The 18,152-nt window shown below is 41.6% G+C and overlaps 1 protein-coding gene across 4 annotated transcripts; it reads left to right on the top strand.

Moving 5' to 3' along the window:
• Positions 1-3,072: 3,072 nt before the first annotated feature.
• On the top strand, positions 3,073-18,079 carry RUFY1 (RUN and FYVE domain containing 1). 4 transcript variants are annotated; one of them, XM_058035003.1, is made up of 18 exons: positions 3,073-3,340; positions 7,964-8,137; positions 8,444-8,561; positions 9,208-9,309; positions 9,626-9,749; positions 10,160-10,218; positions 10,945-11,010; positions 11,607-11,676; positions 12,128-12,229; positions 12,669-12,785; positions 13,089-13,256; positions 13,980-14,077; positions 14,519-14,638; positions 15,423-15,552; positions 15,973-16,067; positions 16,511-16,559; positions 16,731-16,808; positions 17,350-18,079. In XM_058035003.1, the coding sequence occupies exons 1-18, from the start codon at positions 3,073-3,075 to the stop codon at positions 17,491-17,493; spliced, it is 2,082 nt and encodes a 693-aa protein (XP_057890986.1). In that variant the 3' UTR covers positions 17,494-18,079. The 4 variants fall into 4 exon arrangements, with proteins under 4 accessions (XP_057890986.1, XP_057890988.1, XP_057890989.1 ...); XM_058035005.1 differs by having other exon boundaries at positions 3,315-3,398; XM_058035006.1 differs by lacking the exon at positions 3,073-3,340 and adding an exon at positions 7,169-7,242.
• The last annotated feature ends 73 nt before the right edge of the window (positions 18,080-18,152 follow it).

The raw sequence follows: 18,152 nt of genomic DNA, 5'->3' as shown, positions 1-18,152 counted from the left end.
ATGGCTGCACTGTGTCCACGCACAGCTTCTTGTCCTGCTCACACAAAGGGCTGGCTCAGGACTCGTGGATGCAGCTCTACTCAGCAAGCACTGAATTCTCAGCAAATACTGTGATTTGTATTGTAAAACTTCTATAATGTGCTGTCAAACACATAACACACCATTTGGGGGGGTGATGTTATTCCCAACTACAGCTACACTTGGTATTTATTCCCACCAGCGTTTTAAAGGTCAAAAACTCAACTGGATCATTTGCAATATAATCTCTTTTGCTGACTGAAAAAGTTATAGGAATGCAAAGTATAAATAACAGCTAATCACAAAAGTTTACCCTTTAGCACACGGTGGCATTTTGCTGTTTTAAAATATTTATAGTGTGAGATTAACTTGAAATGTTAAATGGCAAAAAAAGTTCCTTAAAACATTACCTCCCAAAACAACAATAAATCTGACATAAATAGGAATTAGCCAAAGAAACTGTCTTGCTAAGTATCAGTGAATAAAAATTTAGCTTCTCTTATTCTAAAATTAATTATCTTCCATTCTGCTAGTGAGACATTTATATTAAATGTACAATTTCCTGATTAAAATAGGAATTCTTCCAGAATAATCTTTTTCTATACTTTGAATTCATTATTTTTTAAGTATTTCAAAAGTGAGTTTTTATTCTTTCACATAAGAAGACAAAGAAGAGGGGGTCAGTAAAACCAAACAAGGTTGTGCAAGATTTGCATGAAAAAAGAACAAAACTCTACTTATCTCAGCTTCATAATGCTATTTTTTCTTTAGAAACACTTTGATTTCTACAGTTAGGAAAAACAAAATGTTGTAAGCGGGTCACTTAGTCCCCTAACTTTTCAATGAGCCCTAACTATTTTAAGTATTTTTGTGATTACACAGAACTGACATTTATGGCAGACAAAAACTAGCTACAAAATGGGTTTTCAAAAGAAAATATTGTTCATCTTCACATGAGTGGCAAGAGCTGGATCAGTGGTCTGCAAAAAGAAGAGAGTGGTGAAATACCATTATCTTCAGGAGACCAAAACAAGCCCGATCTCCAAGCTAAAAGTAATCAAAGTTATTCATGCACAATGCCCCTCCCTGATAAATCAGTGAACTGAAACCAAAGTTACATCACTTTTGGTTTTGAGTTTTTTCATTTTTTATTTAATGTGCTTAAAGCTGTATTCTGTATTAACTTCACCCTCCTTGGCTGCCCCAAATGACCCCTTAGGAAATTGTACTTTGTAAACAAAACAAATCTCTTTGACTTAGGGCTCCCTTACAATGCCACAAGACTTCCTGCTCACTTTAAAATAAAAAGTGTGAGGACAGAGGGCATTTAAAGCAATCAGTGGCTGATTAAGTAATTTTGACCAAATAGTAGTAAGTGAAGCACAATTAAATCATGTGTAGCATAAGTTTGAGCACATTTATTATGCACAGTATAAATTTTCCTCATCAGACACTTGAAATAAAATTATCAAATGTTTCTTTAATAGCAACATAAGAAAAGATGATCAGAACTATGTGATAGCTTTTTTTTTTACAAAATATCTCATTGTGAGGCTGTAAAGAGGAGTCTGAGGCATCCTTATATTAAGGAAGCAACATAATGAGGTAAAGAGGAGCCTTGGTTAACTCTTATGTTCCCAGTAACAAAACTTTTATGCCCTATTCTTCAGCTGCATTAGGAAAAAATATTATTTTAATGCTTAGAATTCTGCTTCTATTCAAGACTACCTTTTCCACCCTTACTCTAATATTGGGTAGTTAATGAAAGGCAGAAAATCACTATCAAGTCTCACTCCTGTCAAGAGGTATATTCATATACTCAATTGCAAGACAGCAACATGCAGAGATGAGTTATTTCCTTACAAAGAGCCCAATACTGCCGGAGTCCACAAGATGGAGCAGAACTTAACTCTAGCAGCCTTTAGCAAAAGTAGCTTAAAGCCTATACTTAGCTCATCTGAATCATGGGTGAATAAGAGGCTGCTGATCTCTGAATCCTCAACAAAAATACAAGAGCTTCCGTGTGCTTTGTGTAACACAAGTTGTTAAATTTTCAGTGTCGAAGAAGCCAAGAAGACAGAATCAATCATAAAGCAGCTTATATTAGGGGAAAAAATAATATATATATATATAGCTCTGAAGATTCATATTGCTGCAAGACTAAATTGACCTTCAACTCTCCTATTGTAGCCTCCTTCTACTATTTCTTAAAAAAAAAAAAAAAAAAAAAAAAAAAAAAAAAAAAACACCCAAAAGACTTTCCTCTATGTAGCACAAAAAGCTCATAGGCAGCATCCACTACCTCGTGACTAAACAAGTGACATATCTCAAGCACACGCAGCTGCTGCATGGAAAAACAGTTAACAGACCATACATCAGCGGGCTACATCAATATTTGAGACACACAGCAAGATCAAATTTTCATAGTGGGGCAATTTCAGTTCCCTTTCGTGATACATCTTTCTACCCAACGCAGCCCATAAACATTAATGAAGTGGCTTTGCAGAGTAGTTGTTTTCATGTCAGTGACGAGGACAATTCCTTTTCACAGCAGTGCACCTGTCATACCAATCCTCCACTTCAAATCACAGCGACTTGATTCACAGGCAGAGTAATAGAGATCTCGTTAAGCTGTCACAACTGAACTGTGCAAATCTGAGACGTCAAAACACATTAAATTTTTTATTGAAAACTATGTCTGGGGACACAGCAGTAAAAACCTATACTTTTTGTTCCTTTCCTAACTTGTTCAAAGGTGAACTCTTTCCTCGTCTTCCACGCCCTTTAACTCCGAACGCCAAGCGAAGTGTTCTGTCCCGGCCAGGCCTGTGTTACAGCCCTGCCTCTGTGTGCAGGGGCTTCACGCTGCCTGCGGGACGTGCCCCGGTTGCCGGGACGTGCTCTGGTTGCCGAGACCTGCCCCGGTTGCCGAGACCTGCCCCGGTTGCCGGGATCTGCCCCGGTTCCCGGTCCCTTCCCGGCCCCCGGTCCCTGCCCAGGCCCTCACCCGGGGCGGGGGCGGCTCCCGAGCCGCGGTCATGTGAGCCGTACAAGATGGCTGCCGGGGAGCGCCGCGCCGCGCCCGCCGCGGGAAAGGAGGAAGACTTTGAGATTATTGACAGAAAACAGCTCCCTGACGCGGCCGAGCTGAGGAACGAGGAGAAGGCGAAACCGGAGGAAGGGCGGTGGTCTGCTCCGATCTTGTCTCTGGCCAGGAAAGCCTCGGAAAACTTGGCGCTGGGCTATGGCAGCGCCCTGAAGTCCGCATCCCTGGTGGGGTTGGTGTCCAAGCCCGGCAGCAGTGACAGCCCGGCAAAGACAAGTACGGCTCCGCTTCTTTAGTAAACTCGCTTTTGTGGTGCGCAAATGAGTTCGCTCCCGTAAGTGCTGCTGGGTCGTGTCAGTGGTGCATGGGTGTTACTTTGAATTCCTTTTTTTTTTTTTAAGATGCTGCAGTTTTGTATTGAAGTAAAATTAAAGAAGTGACAGAGATATAGAATTTAAGAAATGCGTTATAACCAGAAGAAGCCTAAACTCTTATATATGAAAAAATTTACTTTTGTTTTATTTGCTGCCTTTTCTCCTTCTCCTTAAAGGTCTAGCAGCCTGGCTGCACTGAGGGATCTCAAAATTCCACATCCTCCCTCGAGTGCTGTTGGTTCCAGGAAGGAATCTCTGTACCTTTCATGTCAGAGACCAGCCCAACAAACTAAGTTACCGATTTGTTATAAATTACTTTTTAACTGCACTAAAACTGCCTTCAGTTTAACCTCAGATTGCTTTGTTCAACATTGACATTTGTAGATCTAGCAGCCCTACAGATTTGTGGAACAGATATCTTAGAACTGAATTAAAATGGCTTTAATTGAATCATATGGAAAATAAATCTCAGCAATATTTATAATGTGGGGGGAAAACCCCAAACCCATTCGAATGCAGCAGAAACTGGGCCCAGAGCCTTGTACTCCAGAGTCTCAGACTGGTGCTGAATTGTTCTGGAGCACTGGAGCTCAGTTTTGCTCTGTTTGTTGCTGACCTTTTTGTTTTTAATGGTACTGAGTACTCAAAGGGAAATTCCATGCAGTCGAGTCGTGACAGTGTGGGGCAATGTTACTGCTGATGGACTTCTTCATTTATTTTTGTGAAAATTCCTCAGTGTTGCATAGTCAGAGTTGAAGATTAATTGTCCTGAAAAAGTAGACTCTTTTCTTTTCCTGTATCCCAAAGTCTTACACCAAACTTCCCAAGGTTTGTTTCCTGAGTGCCCATCTTGTGCACCTAGGATCTAACCTGACAATGTGCAGAATATCCCAGTTTCTTTGTTTGCTTTTGGAACAATGCTGTGGATAGATGTAATTGAAAGCAACACACAGCATTTGGCAAGGGGCAGGGAAAAAAATATTCTCCTACCTGAAATGAAGCTCCTACATTTCACAGAACTTTTACCATCATCTTTCCCCTTCTTCCTTGTAAAATAAGGGAACACACCACAACCTTCCTATGTTGTTCAAAGGACTTGGATATGTTGATAAGTTTTATGGAAAATTCTGTATGAAAAATCAGTTAATAACTTGTATATGAAATGTGAACAGGTGCTAAGGCACCTGTTCTGCCTGTTTAATATTACTTACCTTTGACCAAGCACTTAAATATTAAAGCAGCCATGTTTAAGAAATAGGCCAAGGCCTGCAAGACCACTTGTGGAAAATTTGGAGCTTGTTGCCTGCTGTAATCTTTTTTCAGAGATTTTATAAGTTCTGTCTGCTACTTCAGATCTGTTGATCACAGGTTCTAAACACGTAAACCCCATCCTAAAACCAGTGTCTGCCACTGTGTCCTGCCTTACAGAGAGGCCAGAAGCTTCAAATCTAAAGAAAACGAATCAAGAAAGACTTGCAGTCCCAAAGACCAAGGGATGGAGAACTGTGAGCTTTCCTTTGTGCTTCAGTGTTTTCTGGCTTCAAAGTGTGCTCAATAATTACAGTAAACAAGGCGTGTGGCTTCAAAAAGATGTTGAAATAAATCTCTTGAGTTGAATAAGATACAAAACTGTGTGACTGCATTCTTAAAGATTGCAGCATCACATCTCTGATCTTTTGCACTGGGGTAACCTGATTCCTAATCTTTAAAGCTTGGCTTTGGTAGTGTGTCTAATACCTGTTTATTTTGCATGTATCAACCTCCACAGTTTTGCAAAAGATGTACTTGAATGTGTAAATTTGCAACAGCCTAAAAAATATTGTTCAGGTAATTATTTAACTTAATGGAAACTGATATTAAGACACTTATCAGTTTAAAATTGTTTTCATAAAGAGATTTTTATTCATGGTATTTTATTTTTTTAAGTCTTGTGGGTAATATATGTATCTTGAGCAAGGTGTAGAGGCAAAGTATTCCTGGTAAGTAAAAATTCAAATTCAAAAAAACATCAAAATGGTTAACATTGCTTTGGAACACCCCAAAGTTTCTGGTTTTCTGTTTGTGCAGCTTTTTTTCTGTTCCTAGTGTGTAACCTGACAATATTGAGATCAAAAATCTAAATATTATGGTGCTTTTAATGTCAACACGTGGCCTATAGTTTTGAGGCTATAGGCAATATACAGTATACTCCCTCTGTATACATGTATATCTGTAATATAATGTATACTGATTATATACTATATATACTATTGTATATACTGTATATAGTATATATACAATGAGCTATAGAGTAGCATGCAGAGATGATAGCATTTTGTGTGTGTTGTGGTTATTGAGGTCAGTTAGATTAGAATTACTCTGTTTTCCCTCTTCTGACACAAGGAGGAGTTTTGCTCACTTTTAACCCTGAATTAACATTGTGTGCAAAAAAAGGAAAATGCTGGAGAGACTTTGCACGATCTTAAAAGCATTGTTAACCATCTTGGGTGTGACTGACACAGGGCTGGGGCTTCTGCCACTGCTTTTTCTGCAGAGTGTGGCCATGTTTGTCACCTGTGGAGGTGACAGCAAGATTATCCTGCTGAAACAGCAGTGGCTTAAAACATGATTTTGGTGGCCACTGGGCTGTGGTAGGCAGCTCCTGTCAGAGCCTGTAGGTGACTTAAGAAGCAAGGGAGCTGGTCCTGGTCCCACTCCCCCTGTTGTCCCAAAACAGGTTCTTTCACTTGGTCTGCAAGAGGCCAATCCATGCATGGAGTGGAGGGATTTGATTGATTTATGGTTTTGCACAGAAAGGGGGCTGGGTGGCAAATCCAGAAAGCCATCACAACTACCAAAACTTTTCAGTATTTTAGGCACTAGGCATTAATGTTCATTGGTTACAAATTCACTAGCTCTCTTATGAATTACCATTCTATCTTCTTTTGGTCAATGATATCCTCACTTCCCGTGCTCATTAGTCTGTATGCTCAAGCTATCTGTTCTTTTGGGTCAGTGAGTTTCTTGGGTCAGTGGTCACAATCTGCCCCTGCCAGAATTACCTTCTACCCAGTCAGAGCTGATTGAGCACAGTTGCTACCTTGGCTTTATGAGCTTCTTCCTTATCTGGGGAGTTCTGCCAAATGTCATCAAATCCTAGAATCTGCTGGGCTGGAAAGGACCCACTAGGATCGTTGAGTCCAACACCTAGCCCTGTACAGGAGCATCCCCAGGGGTCACACCATGAGTCTGAAAGTGTTGTGCAAATGCTCCTTGAGCTCTGTCAGGTGTGGTGCTGTTACCACTGCCATCAGGAGCAGGAACCTTTTCCTGATCTCAACCTAAACCTCCCTGACTCAGCCTCAGGCCGTCCTTGCAGCACATAAATTCTGCATCCTTTGAGTCCACTATCAGTGCTACATCCTTTTATTAACATCCCCTAGGCCTCGAGTCACTGAAGCATGTCCAACCCTAAACCTTATCAAGGCAATTCTACCTACCAGTGATTCGCCTTTGTAACACTTGGGCGTCACTTACACCTTGCTCGTTAGCGGATATTCCGCGGCTTAAATCACGCTGATTGTTGCTTAGGCTTGAAATCGTACAAAGAATCGAGAAACATCCTTTCTTTAAGTAAATCTGTACATAATTCCGCGTTTTACAACACGCCCCGGCCGGGCCGGGCCGAGCCCGCCCCGCGCCCCTCGCACGGCTCTAAGATGGCGGCCGGCCCGCCCCCGGCCCCGCCGCGCGCGCCGTAGCCGTGGTAACGCGGCGGGCCGGGCTCCCTCAGCCCCGGGGCCCCGGCCCGGCCCCGCCGCTCAGGTACGAACCCCGCGGGCCGGGGCTGGGGCCGTGTCCCCCGCACCGGGGCCGGGCGCGGCGCTGAGGGGGGGTTTACCCAGCTCGCCCCCGCCGCAGGATGGAGGCCCGGCTGGGGCACCGCGGCCAGGGGTCTTTAAGAGCTGCGCAGCGTCTCCGTGCAGATTGTCCCCAGGTACTCGGCTCTGGGGAGGCCACACCGCGAGTGCTGTGATCAGCTCGGGGCCCCTCTGTTCAGGAGGGGCATTGAGGCTGCAGCGGGCCCAGAGAAGGCAGCAGGGCTGGGGAAGGTTCTGGAGCCTATGAGGAGCGGCTGAGGGACTGGGGGTGTTTAGTCTGGAGAAAAGGAGAATCAGGGTGATAATCTTATCGCTCTACAATCCCTGACAGGAGGCTGTAGCCAGGTGGGGGTCGAGCTCTTCTCCCAGACAACCAGTGATAAGATTACAGCATATAATGTTATGCTGTGCCAGGCGAGGTTTAGGTTGGACATAAGGAAATATTTCTTCACAGAAAGGTGGTTTATTATAGATTGGAAGGGGCAGCCCAGGGAGATGGTGGAGTCACTGTCCCTAGAGCTGTTTAAAGAAAAACTGGATCTGGCTCTCAGTGCCCTGGCCTAGTTTCATCATACATTGGACTCGATGATCTCAGAGGTCTTTTCCAGCCTATTTGATTCTGGGACTGTAAAGCAGCTTTCCTTTCCCCACCCATGTGCCCCCAGGTACACGGTGTCACACCATGGAGGAGCGTGCCAATCTCATGAACATGATGAAGCTCAGCATCAAAATCCTCATCCAGTCAGCCCTGAGCCTGGGCCGGACCCTGGACTCTGATTTCCCACCACTGCAGCAGTTCTTCGTGGTGCTGGAACACTGCCTCAAGCACGGGCTCAAAGGTGGGCACTGGCTGCCAGGCTGAGGAGAGGCAGGTCAAGGAGTCTGTCATGTCTCCAGCTTGACTTCTGAATGACATTATTAATTCTGTAAACATGATGCTGATCAGTAATGCAGATATAACTATGTGGTTACCCTTGTACACCCTGTATTTTGTGCCTCCTTAATTGTCAGAGTATTTTAATGCCCCCTTTCTGCAGACATGTTATAAGCTGATAAAACAAATTAACAAAGTAAATTTTGTCTAAAATTCTAGACTTGGAAGCCTGTCATTTTTCCTCACAAATCTCTCTGTATGCTCCCTTTAGTGAAGAAGAGTTTTATTGGACAGAACAAATCATTTTTTGGTCCTTTGGAGCTAGTGGAAAAACTTTGTCCTGAAGCATCAGATATAGCAACCAGTGTTAAAAATCTGCCAGAGTTGAAGTAAGTTAATTGTTGGGGATGATGCATTTTGCTCATACTGCTGGGAAAAGGAATCCTTCGTGTAGTCTCTTGGCTTCCTTAACAAGCTCTTGTTTCCAAAGAAAAAAAATAGGGTGTGTAGGAGGCGTTGACTTCTTGAAGAGATAAGGAGGATATCTCAAAATATTCTGAGTTTCTGACTCAAACAACGCTGTCAGATTGAAAACAGCATTTGGAAACTTTTATAACATTGCTAAAAATAACTTAAGTATTCACAGGTATTTTTTCCTCTTCTTTCCCCCCTTTTCATGATTTTGTATCATTTTGTGTGTGTGTTGAAAGTATTTGGTTTGAGTGATTCAGGATGATTGAGATAGATTTGATTTTTTTAATACTAGGATGTATTAATGGTTGGATTATGGTGGTAGTTGGCAATATGTATGGGTTTTCAAGTTAAGAAGACTTTACAATATACTTTCCCCGAGGAAAGGAATATACTTAAATGTTTTTGTGTTCTGGAAACAACAGTTCATTTCCCCAGAGATTTGTTGTTGTTTTTTAGTGACCAATGTCCTTCCTCTCACTTTTAAACCAAGAATTTTGAAGTGCACAAATTTGGTTAATAAAACACCTTGGTTTTACCAAAACATGCATTTTTTCATTTTAGGACTGCTGTGGGCAGAGGGAGGGCTTGGCTTTATCTAGCACTCATGCAAAAGAAACTGGCAGATTATCTCAAAGTACTCCTGGACCATAAGCATCTGTTAAGGTAACAGCACAGATTCCTGAATATTCCTGAAACATTGACAGCCCGTGTGGCTCCAGGGAGAGTCATTAATTGACCAGTTTAAGCTTGTTCTTGCAGCCTGCAGAAGAGCAAGTGGTTAATTGTTTTGGCAGTGAATCTACAAAGGAACTTGCAGAGTATTTTCTGAGAGAGTTCTAAATCTTCTGCCTTATGCAATAAATAAGTGAGAACTCAGCTGAGTTTTGTAAAGGCTGCATTACTGTTTATATGATTTCAGTGATGGAAGTGCCATTATAACTGTTTGATGTGCAGTGGTGCCTTGTTCTGTTTGTTCCAGTGAATTTTATGAACCTGATGCGTTGATGATGGAGGAGGAAGGAGCAGTTATTGTGGGTCTGCTGGTTGGGCTGAATGTTATTGATGCAAACCTCTGCTTGAAAGGAGAAGACTTGGATTCCCAGGTGAAGATTAAAGCTTAAATAGGATCAGTTGGTATTGGATTCTAGTAGAATTAAGTACATCTATAAATACTTTATTGAGATGGGTCCAGATTTCTTTCCAACATGGCCTGTGTAGAAGCTTGTTGTGTTTCCCTCAGTGAATTAAAAGAAAGTACATAAGTAGCAGTTTATGGAAACACTGTCAAAACTAATAACTGCAAGGAAACTGTTCACTCATAATATGGTTACTTTGATGCTTTTATGACAAATGTTAGCTTGTATGCTTGCATCAGCTAGGAAGAATATAAGTATTATTTGTCTCTCTAAACCTAAACTTCAGATTTTTATAATTTTCCAAATATACAGTAATGCCTACTTCTACACATAATTGCACTGTGAAGGTGTGTTAATATCTTAAATATGTTTTTCAGGTTGGAGTGATTGATTTTTCCTTGTACCTTAAGGAAACACAGGACAGTGATGGCAAACAGTATGTATGGTGAATTAATAATTCTAAATCATTACCATTTTTGTAGAACAAACCTGTCAGTCTGTGGGAGGATGGGAGTGCTGGAGATTTCAAACTATTAATCATCCAAAACAGAGAACCCAAACCAGATTTTGTTACCTAAACAAAAGTAATATCTTTCAGAGACTGAATTTGTGGTAGTTTTAACAACAATTTGGAGAGTTTGAGTCTTGAGCTGGGTCCAAATTAAAAGTACACAAAATATTAGATTGTGGTTTTATTTGGTTTTAGAAGAGATGATTTGCCAAGTCACCCATTGCCAACTCACTGCTTTGTTTCTAAGCACAGTTTCAGAAACCCTCTCCACTAAGCAGCTGTCTTGGAGGGAGAGATCAGTTATGGAGGAAAAAATGTGATTTTAAGTGAAATATTAGATTTGAGACTGCAGTTTGCAACACAGATCAGGTCTTCTAAGGTCTTCTAAGACCTGTAGCAAATGAAGGGATCTTCATATTTTATGTGCTTCTGTCACTTCAGAGCACTTCACTGGAGCTGCTGAGAAGCAGCCAAGCAGCTGCTTCACCTTCCTGGTGCTTCTGATCCAGCTCAGACACAAGTATTTTTATAAGGAAAGGATAAAAGATTTTAGATCTGTTTCCTGGTATATGCTGAAAGCCCTAGTACAGAATAGCACTTTAAAATGAATGAGTTTCTTCTCAATCAATACATTCTCACTTTTACAACTAGAGATGGAGGGATTACAGCTGTCCTTGACCAGAAGCATTATGTGGAAGAACTGAACCGACATCTAAGGTGGGATTTTCATCTGTTCTCATATACAACACTTGTCCTCTTTAGCTTTTCCAGCATGACTTTGAATGACTTCTCTGCTGCCAGTCTTGTAGATTTTTGTTTGATATTGAAATGCCTTTTCTGATTATTTCCCAAAAATCTTCATTTCATTTTGTAGTCCTGCTCTTCCACGGGTACATGCAATGTGGAAAGCAAGTGTGTGTAATAGTTTACTTTTTTGAGAGTGATTAACACAACACTTTGGAACTAATTTTTTCAAGAGAAACTATTCCAAGCGTGTCTGGAAATTCATTCCTTGGAGGAAGAGTCTCTACTCTTCCCCCATAGGTTGCTCAGTGTGACAAGCAGGCCTCCCTTACCTTCTTGAGCTGGAGAGGTGTTACAAGTGTGAAAGCTAAGCCAGAACAGGGCTGCCAGCAGAAGGACATGGTCCTCTCAGTGCTTGAGAAGGACAGTTGTTCTTCCTCTGAGTTTTTCCCCAGCTCACCAAAGTACTTCATTGCTAACAAATGCAAGATGGTAAAAATACCATTGAGGTTAGGAGTTAAAGTTGAACATTGACAATTCATTTATTGTATCTCTCTTCCTTGCTGCAGTTGCACGGTTGCAGATCTCCAGAACAAAATAGACTGTTTAGAAAAGACCAATTCAAAACTCCAAGAAGAGGTTTGTATCTGGTCTGTTAAATATTTCTCACAGCTCTTCTCCATGAGAGAAAAAAGTCCCTAAGACCTTACACGTAAAAGAGAGACTTGAGTAGATACTGGTGAGCTGGGGGGGCTGGACAGACTGGCATGGGTTGGTGTGAGTTCAAGTTCATACCACAGATCCAGGATGGATTTTAGCCTTTTACATTATGGTGCATTTCTTTACTCATTTAATACTTAAAAATAATTGGTGAGGGTGTGAAGCAGAAGTTGGTGAACAAATGTTGGTGGGCACATTAATTTTGGCTGACGGTGGGTATGGCTGCAGAAGGGTCAGGCAGCTGCTGGGGAGAGCAGAAGGGGAAGTGAGCAGCACAGCTGCTGCAGAGACTGAGCTGCTGACTTCAGAATTGCTCCAGATGATGCATGATTGCCCAGTGATTAAATATAGATCTGTTCTCTTCACACAGCTTGCAGCAGCTACTGACCGAATTGGATCCCTTCAGGAGGAGCAGCAGCAGCTAAAACAGCAGAATGAATTAATTCGTGAACGGAGTGAAAAAAGTGTAGAGGTGGGACAGCTGTTTAGGGATGATGAGGATCCTTAAAATAAATTATCTCTTTTGGTCAGCTGTAGTGAGTTCTACTGAGCCCACTGTGCACTGGAATGCTCAGCACAGCTGAGCACCTTGCTATGCAGGTCACTGGGTTTGGGTGTTGTATGCTCAGGCATTAGATTTTACCGTTCTTTACTACACACCCAAAATACACTTGCAGAAGGAAGAACAAATTCAAAGTATTAGAAATATTAAAGTAAAAAGTGTAAAGTATTGAAGTATTTTTATCATTGATGTATCTTTGAAATTTCAGCTAACTAATGTTCATGGGATCATTGTTTGTAAAACAGTAGGATTTTACTTGAAATAGCACATTGAAATACTGTGTTACACACAAGAATTAAAGAGATACTTTAAATACTTTGTGATCTTATGTAGCTGATGTTTCTTGTAGGTAACAAAAGAGGATACAAAAGTAGAATTGGATACTTACAAGCAATCTCGCCAGGGCCTTGATGAAATGTACAGCGATGTTTGGAAGCAGTTGAAAGAAGAAAAAAAAATCAGGCTGGTAAGGAAACTTAACTATAGAAAGTGAAGTGAAGGACACAGGATTCAGCCTGTGGTAACATTACAAATACAAGATGATAGCTATGCACCTTTTGCAGCTGTCCAGAATTCATAGAGCAATTGCAAGCAAGATGATGGGCATTGATCATTAACAGTGTCTGGAATGTTGGAAATAAAAAGCCTCTTTTTAAGAAACCACTGGCATTATTATAGCAGAGAGACAATTTGTGTATGGGATTGTCTGGGTTTTATCCCTGACCTATGGCTACGTAGCTGTAACTAGGAAATTCCATCTCTTTGTAAGGAACTAGAGAAAGAGTTGGAGCTACAAATTGGAATGAAAACAGAAATGGAAATTGCCATGAAACTTCTGGAAAAAGATACTCATGAAAAACAAGACACTTTAGTTGCCCTTCGCCAACAGTTAGAAGAAGTGAAGGCCATTAACTTGCAGATGTTTCACAAATCCCAGGTATGTACTGGGGGCTGGGGATGGTTTGTGGGGTTTCTTTTCTTTGAGTGGATTGTGGTTTAACCTTTTTTTCAGTTGAATTGTGTGATAGGCATTTCTACAAGGCAGCCACGGTGTAGCAGTGCTCACATAAAATATACAGAGCTTGTTTCCATTAATGAAACAAAAGTTTAACTAAGCTCTCCATGCATGAAGTAAAAGTTCAGCAAGCCTTCCTCTCCCACACCTGGTTCTAGAAATCCAGGGAGGATTTCTCTCAATTTTATGGCCTATTCCTTGATGCCTGTTCAGGCTTTACCCAGGTCCTTGACTCCTTCCCAGACACTTGCAAGTCAGCAAAACCCCCATGCTAAGGTGTGCCTTTGCTTTTGAAAGCAGTATTTTTGGGGGTTTTTTTTGCTTCGTGGTTCCATGCCCACTGAGTGCAGTGTTATGTTCAAATCATCATTGGTGTTCTTACCCTGTCAATTTAATCGGGTTTTATTTCTTCAGGCTTTTTTTGAAGAGAACATTTTTGGCTTGTAGCTGATCTCATAGGTCAAAACATAGTAAAGGTGGTTTGGGTTTTTTCTCTGGTTGTAACAAAACAATTGGAGCAATGTCTGCTCTGGAATTATCAGCATTTTGTTTGCACATTCCAGTCAGACCCAGGCATGGCCTTTAGCAAGGTGAACATTCTTTTTCTGGTGGCAGACTTTAAACACTGTTCACTATTTCCTACAGAATGCAGAGTGTTCATTACAAGAGAAAACAGAAGCAATATCGTCTTTTGAAGGAAAAACAAATGAGATGATGTCCTCTATGAAACAAATGGAAAAGAGGTAATAATTGCAAGATAAGAAAGGCAACGCTGAAGTCAGTAGAAGGTTTCCAGTATAAACCTTTACAGGATGACCTTCCATATGCCCCATAGACATTTGGGCCTGTGTGCCAGCATGAGCTTTTTTACTTTCTCCTCTTCATCTCTCTGTGCTTGCTGTTCTCTTCCCAGGCAAACATGTCCATAACTGGCCCACTGGAAAACCATAGTTCTTTCCATAACAGGCTATTGAAAAACATGTTAACTTCACTTTAAGAACAGATGTGACTTTCCTTTTAGGTTTTTTTCAGAAACAACTGCTTTCGAAAGTCTTTTTTTCCTCCACTAGCATTTTCAGTTCAAGCTTTTATGAAGATCCCTGTGGTAACTCTAAAAGAAGAGGGGGAGAGGGTGCAGGGAAGGAGTGAATTGAAAACAAATGTCTGTGTTCCTTCCTGTGCAGGCTGCAGGAGGCAGAGAAGGCCAGGCAGGCAGCAGAGGAACGGTGCAATAAGATGAAGCAGGAGCTGGCTGGGAAGCTCAACTCATGTCGGCAGCAGATGGCCCAGCTGGACAGCAAATGGTATTTAATCTGAGCAGGTGTTTTCCTTCCCTTTGCTGTTTCTTTAAGAAGTGTTTTCTATTCCTTTTATGCTCAGGTCTAACGAGGGGTGGAGTTTGAAATTCCGTTGGCTTCAACATTGACAGACAGGAGCCAGGGAAGCACAGCACTTTTGTGCAGTGTGCAGTTAGCATCAGGATTTTGACATGTTTTTTCCAGAACATCTAATTTAGAGCGCAGAGTAGCAGCAAATATCTGCCCATTCCAACTAGCAATGGAGCTTTCAATTGCTTTTTTAATAAATCAGGAGATAGGTATGGTCATACTTGTAGGCTGAGCATAGAACTGACTGTCATCCAAAGGGACTGGGATTTTTGAAGGGACTTATGGGTGTTTTCTTAGGGAATGTTAATCCTCTAAATATTTCTAAGGCCAATAGAAAAGTCTTCTTTCACTGTTCAGACTGCAGGATAGAGTGTCCCTTTTAAACACAACAGTTTAAACACAGGTAGTGACATATTAACCTGTGGGGATTGGTTTCTTTGGGGGTCTTTTGGCTGGCTGTTTTTCTTCTAGCCCTTCATTGCTGTTTGTTTTCTATGACTTGAAAATGTTAACATATGCTAAATGTTAACAGCGTTAACATTTTTGATGTCTACTGCCTGTTCTTTCCTTTCCCAGAACACCACTCTAATTTTGCCCTCTTTTGGACAAGATTTCTACTTCTCACACTGTTGCTATCCTTAAGTGCTATAGGATATTCTTCTGCTACAGGTTTTTTTTAGAATGAATTATTTTTAAATAGCTCAACTCTGGAAAAGGAGTTAAAATCCGAAAAGGAACAGAGACAAACTTTGCAAAAAGAACTGCACCAAGAGAAGGATGCTACCACTCTACTTAAAACAGAATTGCAACAGATGGAAGGACTGAAAAAGGTATGCACAGTTTCAAGCATTCAGAACAACTGAATGTGAGTTATTTTTTAAGCATGAACATTCTTTTTAACCTAAAGAGGATTTGCTGACATGTATGGAGCAGTTTCTGAGGACACAGTTGTGCACCTGTACCCGTCTGTGTGCTCCTGTGTTGGCACAGGACTGCCATTTTCCAGCTATGTTTAAGGATGGTCAAAGACTGAAAATCTTCCTTTTCTTGGTAAATATGGTTAAATGATTCCATTGTTTGTGCAGAACCTGTGGGTAGTTCTCCCTTGTGATTTTAAAAATCAAGCCTTAGAAATAGGGGGATTTGCAAAGGAGCCAATTCTTGTCAACTGCTTGGGTAGTTTGGGTAGACTGATCGAGGTTTAGGTCAAGCAGTGCACAAAATGGTTGATTTTGTCCTTGATTTTATAGGAGCTGAGAAAACTGCAAGATGAGAAGCAGCAGCTGAAGAAGGTCCGTGAGGAGCAGGAGCAAGCTCTTCAAGAAATGGGACTTCATCTCAGCCAGTAAGTTCTAGGGAACAGAACTCCTGTAAGTGATGTAAGCTGGAATATCAGACTAATACCAAGAATTTTAAACCTCATTTACTTATAAAAATCAATTGATGTTAGAATTTTAGTAGGCAATTACTATGTATGAGAAACTAAAGAGCCATGAAATGAAAGTGAGGGAGGATCTTGTCAGAGTGAGCTGGCTGAGAGGAAATATTAAAGGAAATGTTTTGTTCTTATAGTGGAACTGTGCTTTTCCTACATTCTTCTGTTTATACTGAAAAAGGGGCAAATCCTGAGCTGACAGAGTTTCCCAGTGATAGTGAGTGGTTCAGATGGGTAACAGGGAGCTGACTGAAGAATTGGGGTTTGGTTTCAGTGGCTTGACAGTGGAATGGCAGGGAAAACCAAACACAACTAAATAAAAAGTCATGCAGGGCTTAATTTCTTTTTTCCAGATCAAAGCTGAAGATGGAAGACATTAAAGAAGTAAATAAAGCACTAAAGGTACTCTCTTGTGGATATTTTGACTAAGCATAAGAATTTCATTTAACACCTTCAAATTTCACCATGGTTATTCTGCTTTAAAAGGTGGCTTTTGAAAAATACCAACAATGTTGGTAAAATGCCTCTAGGTTTATTTATATCTCCAGCGTGGTTTTCATACCAATTTTCCAGGGTCACACGTGGCTGAAGGATGATGAAGCAACTCACTGCAAGCAATGTAAAAAGGAATTCTCCATCTCAAGAAGGAAGGTAATGTGGTTCAGCAGATTATTTTTAAATAATCCATGGAAAACAAAAGCGGTGCTGTTGTATACCTTGCTAGGAAAGACTCAACCCGTTCAATTCCTAATCTTGTTGGCATGATAAATATATAGGGAATAATTTGGCATTTACCACCCCAAAAGTAATACTGCCCCTTCTCCGGTGCTCTCAGTGGAGAGCTGCTGTGGCTGTGTTCAGGCTCCCTCTGCGGCTGAGCAGGCGCTGCTCAGTGCCCGGCCCGCGGTGGGTGTGGGACAGCCCGGGGACCCGGCAGGCGCGGGCGGGCAGCGCAGCCCCTCCCTCCGCGGCCGGGCCCGAACCCGCTCCGGCTCCTGCTCCCGTTCCCGTTCCTGGCTGTCCCCGAGCCGGGCCCTGCGCTCGGCCCTGCGCAGGGGGAAGGGCTGCTGGGAGGGCTGGGCTTGGTGGGAAGTAGAGGGACTCAGTGGAGTCCAACACAGTTCCCAAGGTCTGACTTCTCTTCCTGATGCTGTTTGTAGGCAGCTGTGTTCATTCTGACTCTTTTTTGTAGCACCACTGCAGAAACTGCGGGGACATCTTCTGCAACACTTGTTCCAGTAACGAACTCGCGCTGCCATCCTACCCCAAACCCGTCCGTGTCTGTGATAATTGTCACACATTGCTGCTCCAGCAGTGCTCCTCTAACTCCTCCTAAGGCTCTCCCACCCTTGACAGAGCCACTTAAACATTGGAAAGTAGCCATTATTTTTTTAATTCTGAATTGCAGGTGTCTTCTGTGCAGCAGACTGGACTGGCTGGTCTGATAATCTCCACTGTAAGGGCAGTGTAAATTAATTTGTAGGGATTGTGCAAACTAATGCTTCTCCAACTGAAATAATTAAGGAGCTTGTATCAACTGTAATTTCCCCAAAAGTTCTATTTGAAACTAAGATTCATTTTTCTGATTTTTATAGATATTTGTATTAAAATTTGTATATGGCATTTATACATTTATTTGATCCCTGTAGACATCATTGTCTCTGTGTACATGAACTTAATTTACCTTCACTGTAGGTGCTCCATGTGTTCCCCTGGCTCATGTACAGTTTTGTATTTGCTCTAAGTCATTCAGAGAGGAAAAGGTCAATTTATGAATTGTCTATAGAAAGCTTTATAAGGAGTGTCAATGAATGTGCCTTCAGTTCACTGCAGAGTCAAAAACTGCACATTATACTTGTTCTGGAAGTCGCTGTGACCACCGTGCAGTAGTTACACAATAAAGTCTTTTGCAAAAACTGAAAGCAAGTGAAGTTCTAATTTTTAACATCTGTCAAGTAATAGATCCTGGAAAAGAATGTTTTTCAGCCATGCATA

The sequence above is a fragment of the Melospiza georgiana genome, chromosome 15, assembly GCF_028018845.1.
Source record: "Melospiza georgiana isolate bMelGeo1 chromosome 15, bMelGeo1.pri, whole genome shotgun sequence".
Classification (NCBI taxonomy): domain Eukaryota; kingdom Metazoa; phylum Chordata; class Aves; order Passeriformes; family Passerellidae; genus Melospiza; species Melospiza georgiana.
This window is presented reverse-complemented; position numbering and strand designations above follow the sequence as displayed.

Bases quoted from the DNA above. Each gene is read 5' to 3' on its own strand.
- RUFY1 (XM_058035003.1), top strand. From the start codon at position 3,073: ATGGCTGCCGGGGAGCGCCGCGCCGCGCCCGCCGCGGGAAAGGAGGAA. The intron at 14,639-15,422 runs GTATTTAATCTG...ATTTTTAAATAG, and splicing joins GCCCAGCTGGACAGCAAATG to CTCAACTCTGGAAAAGGAGT. The intron at 15,553-15,972 runs GTATGCACAGTT...TTGATTTTATAG, and splicing joins AGATGGAAGGACTGAAAAAG to GAGCTGAGAAAACTGCAAGA.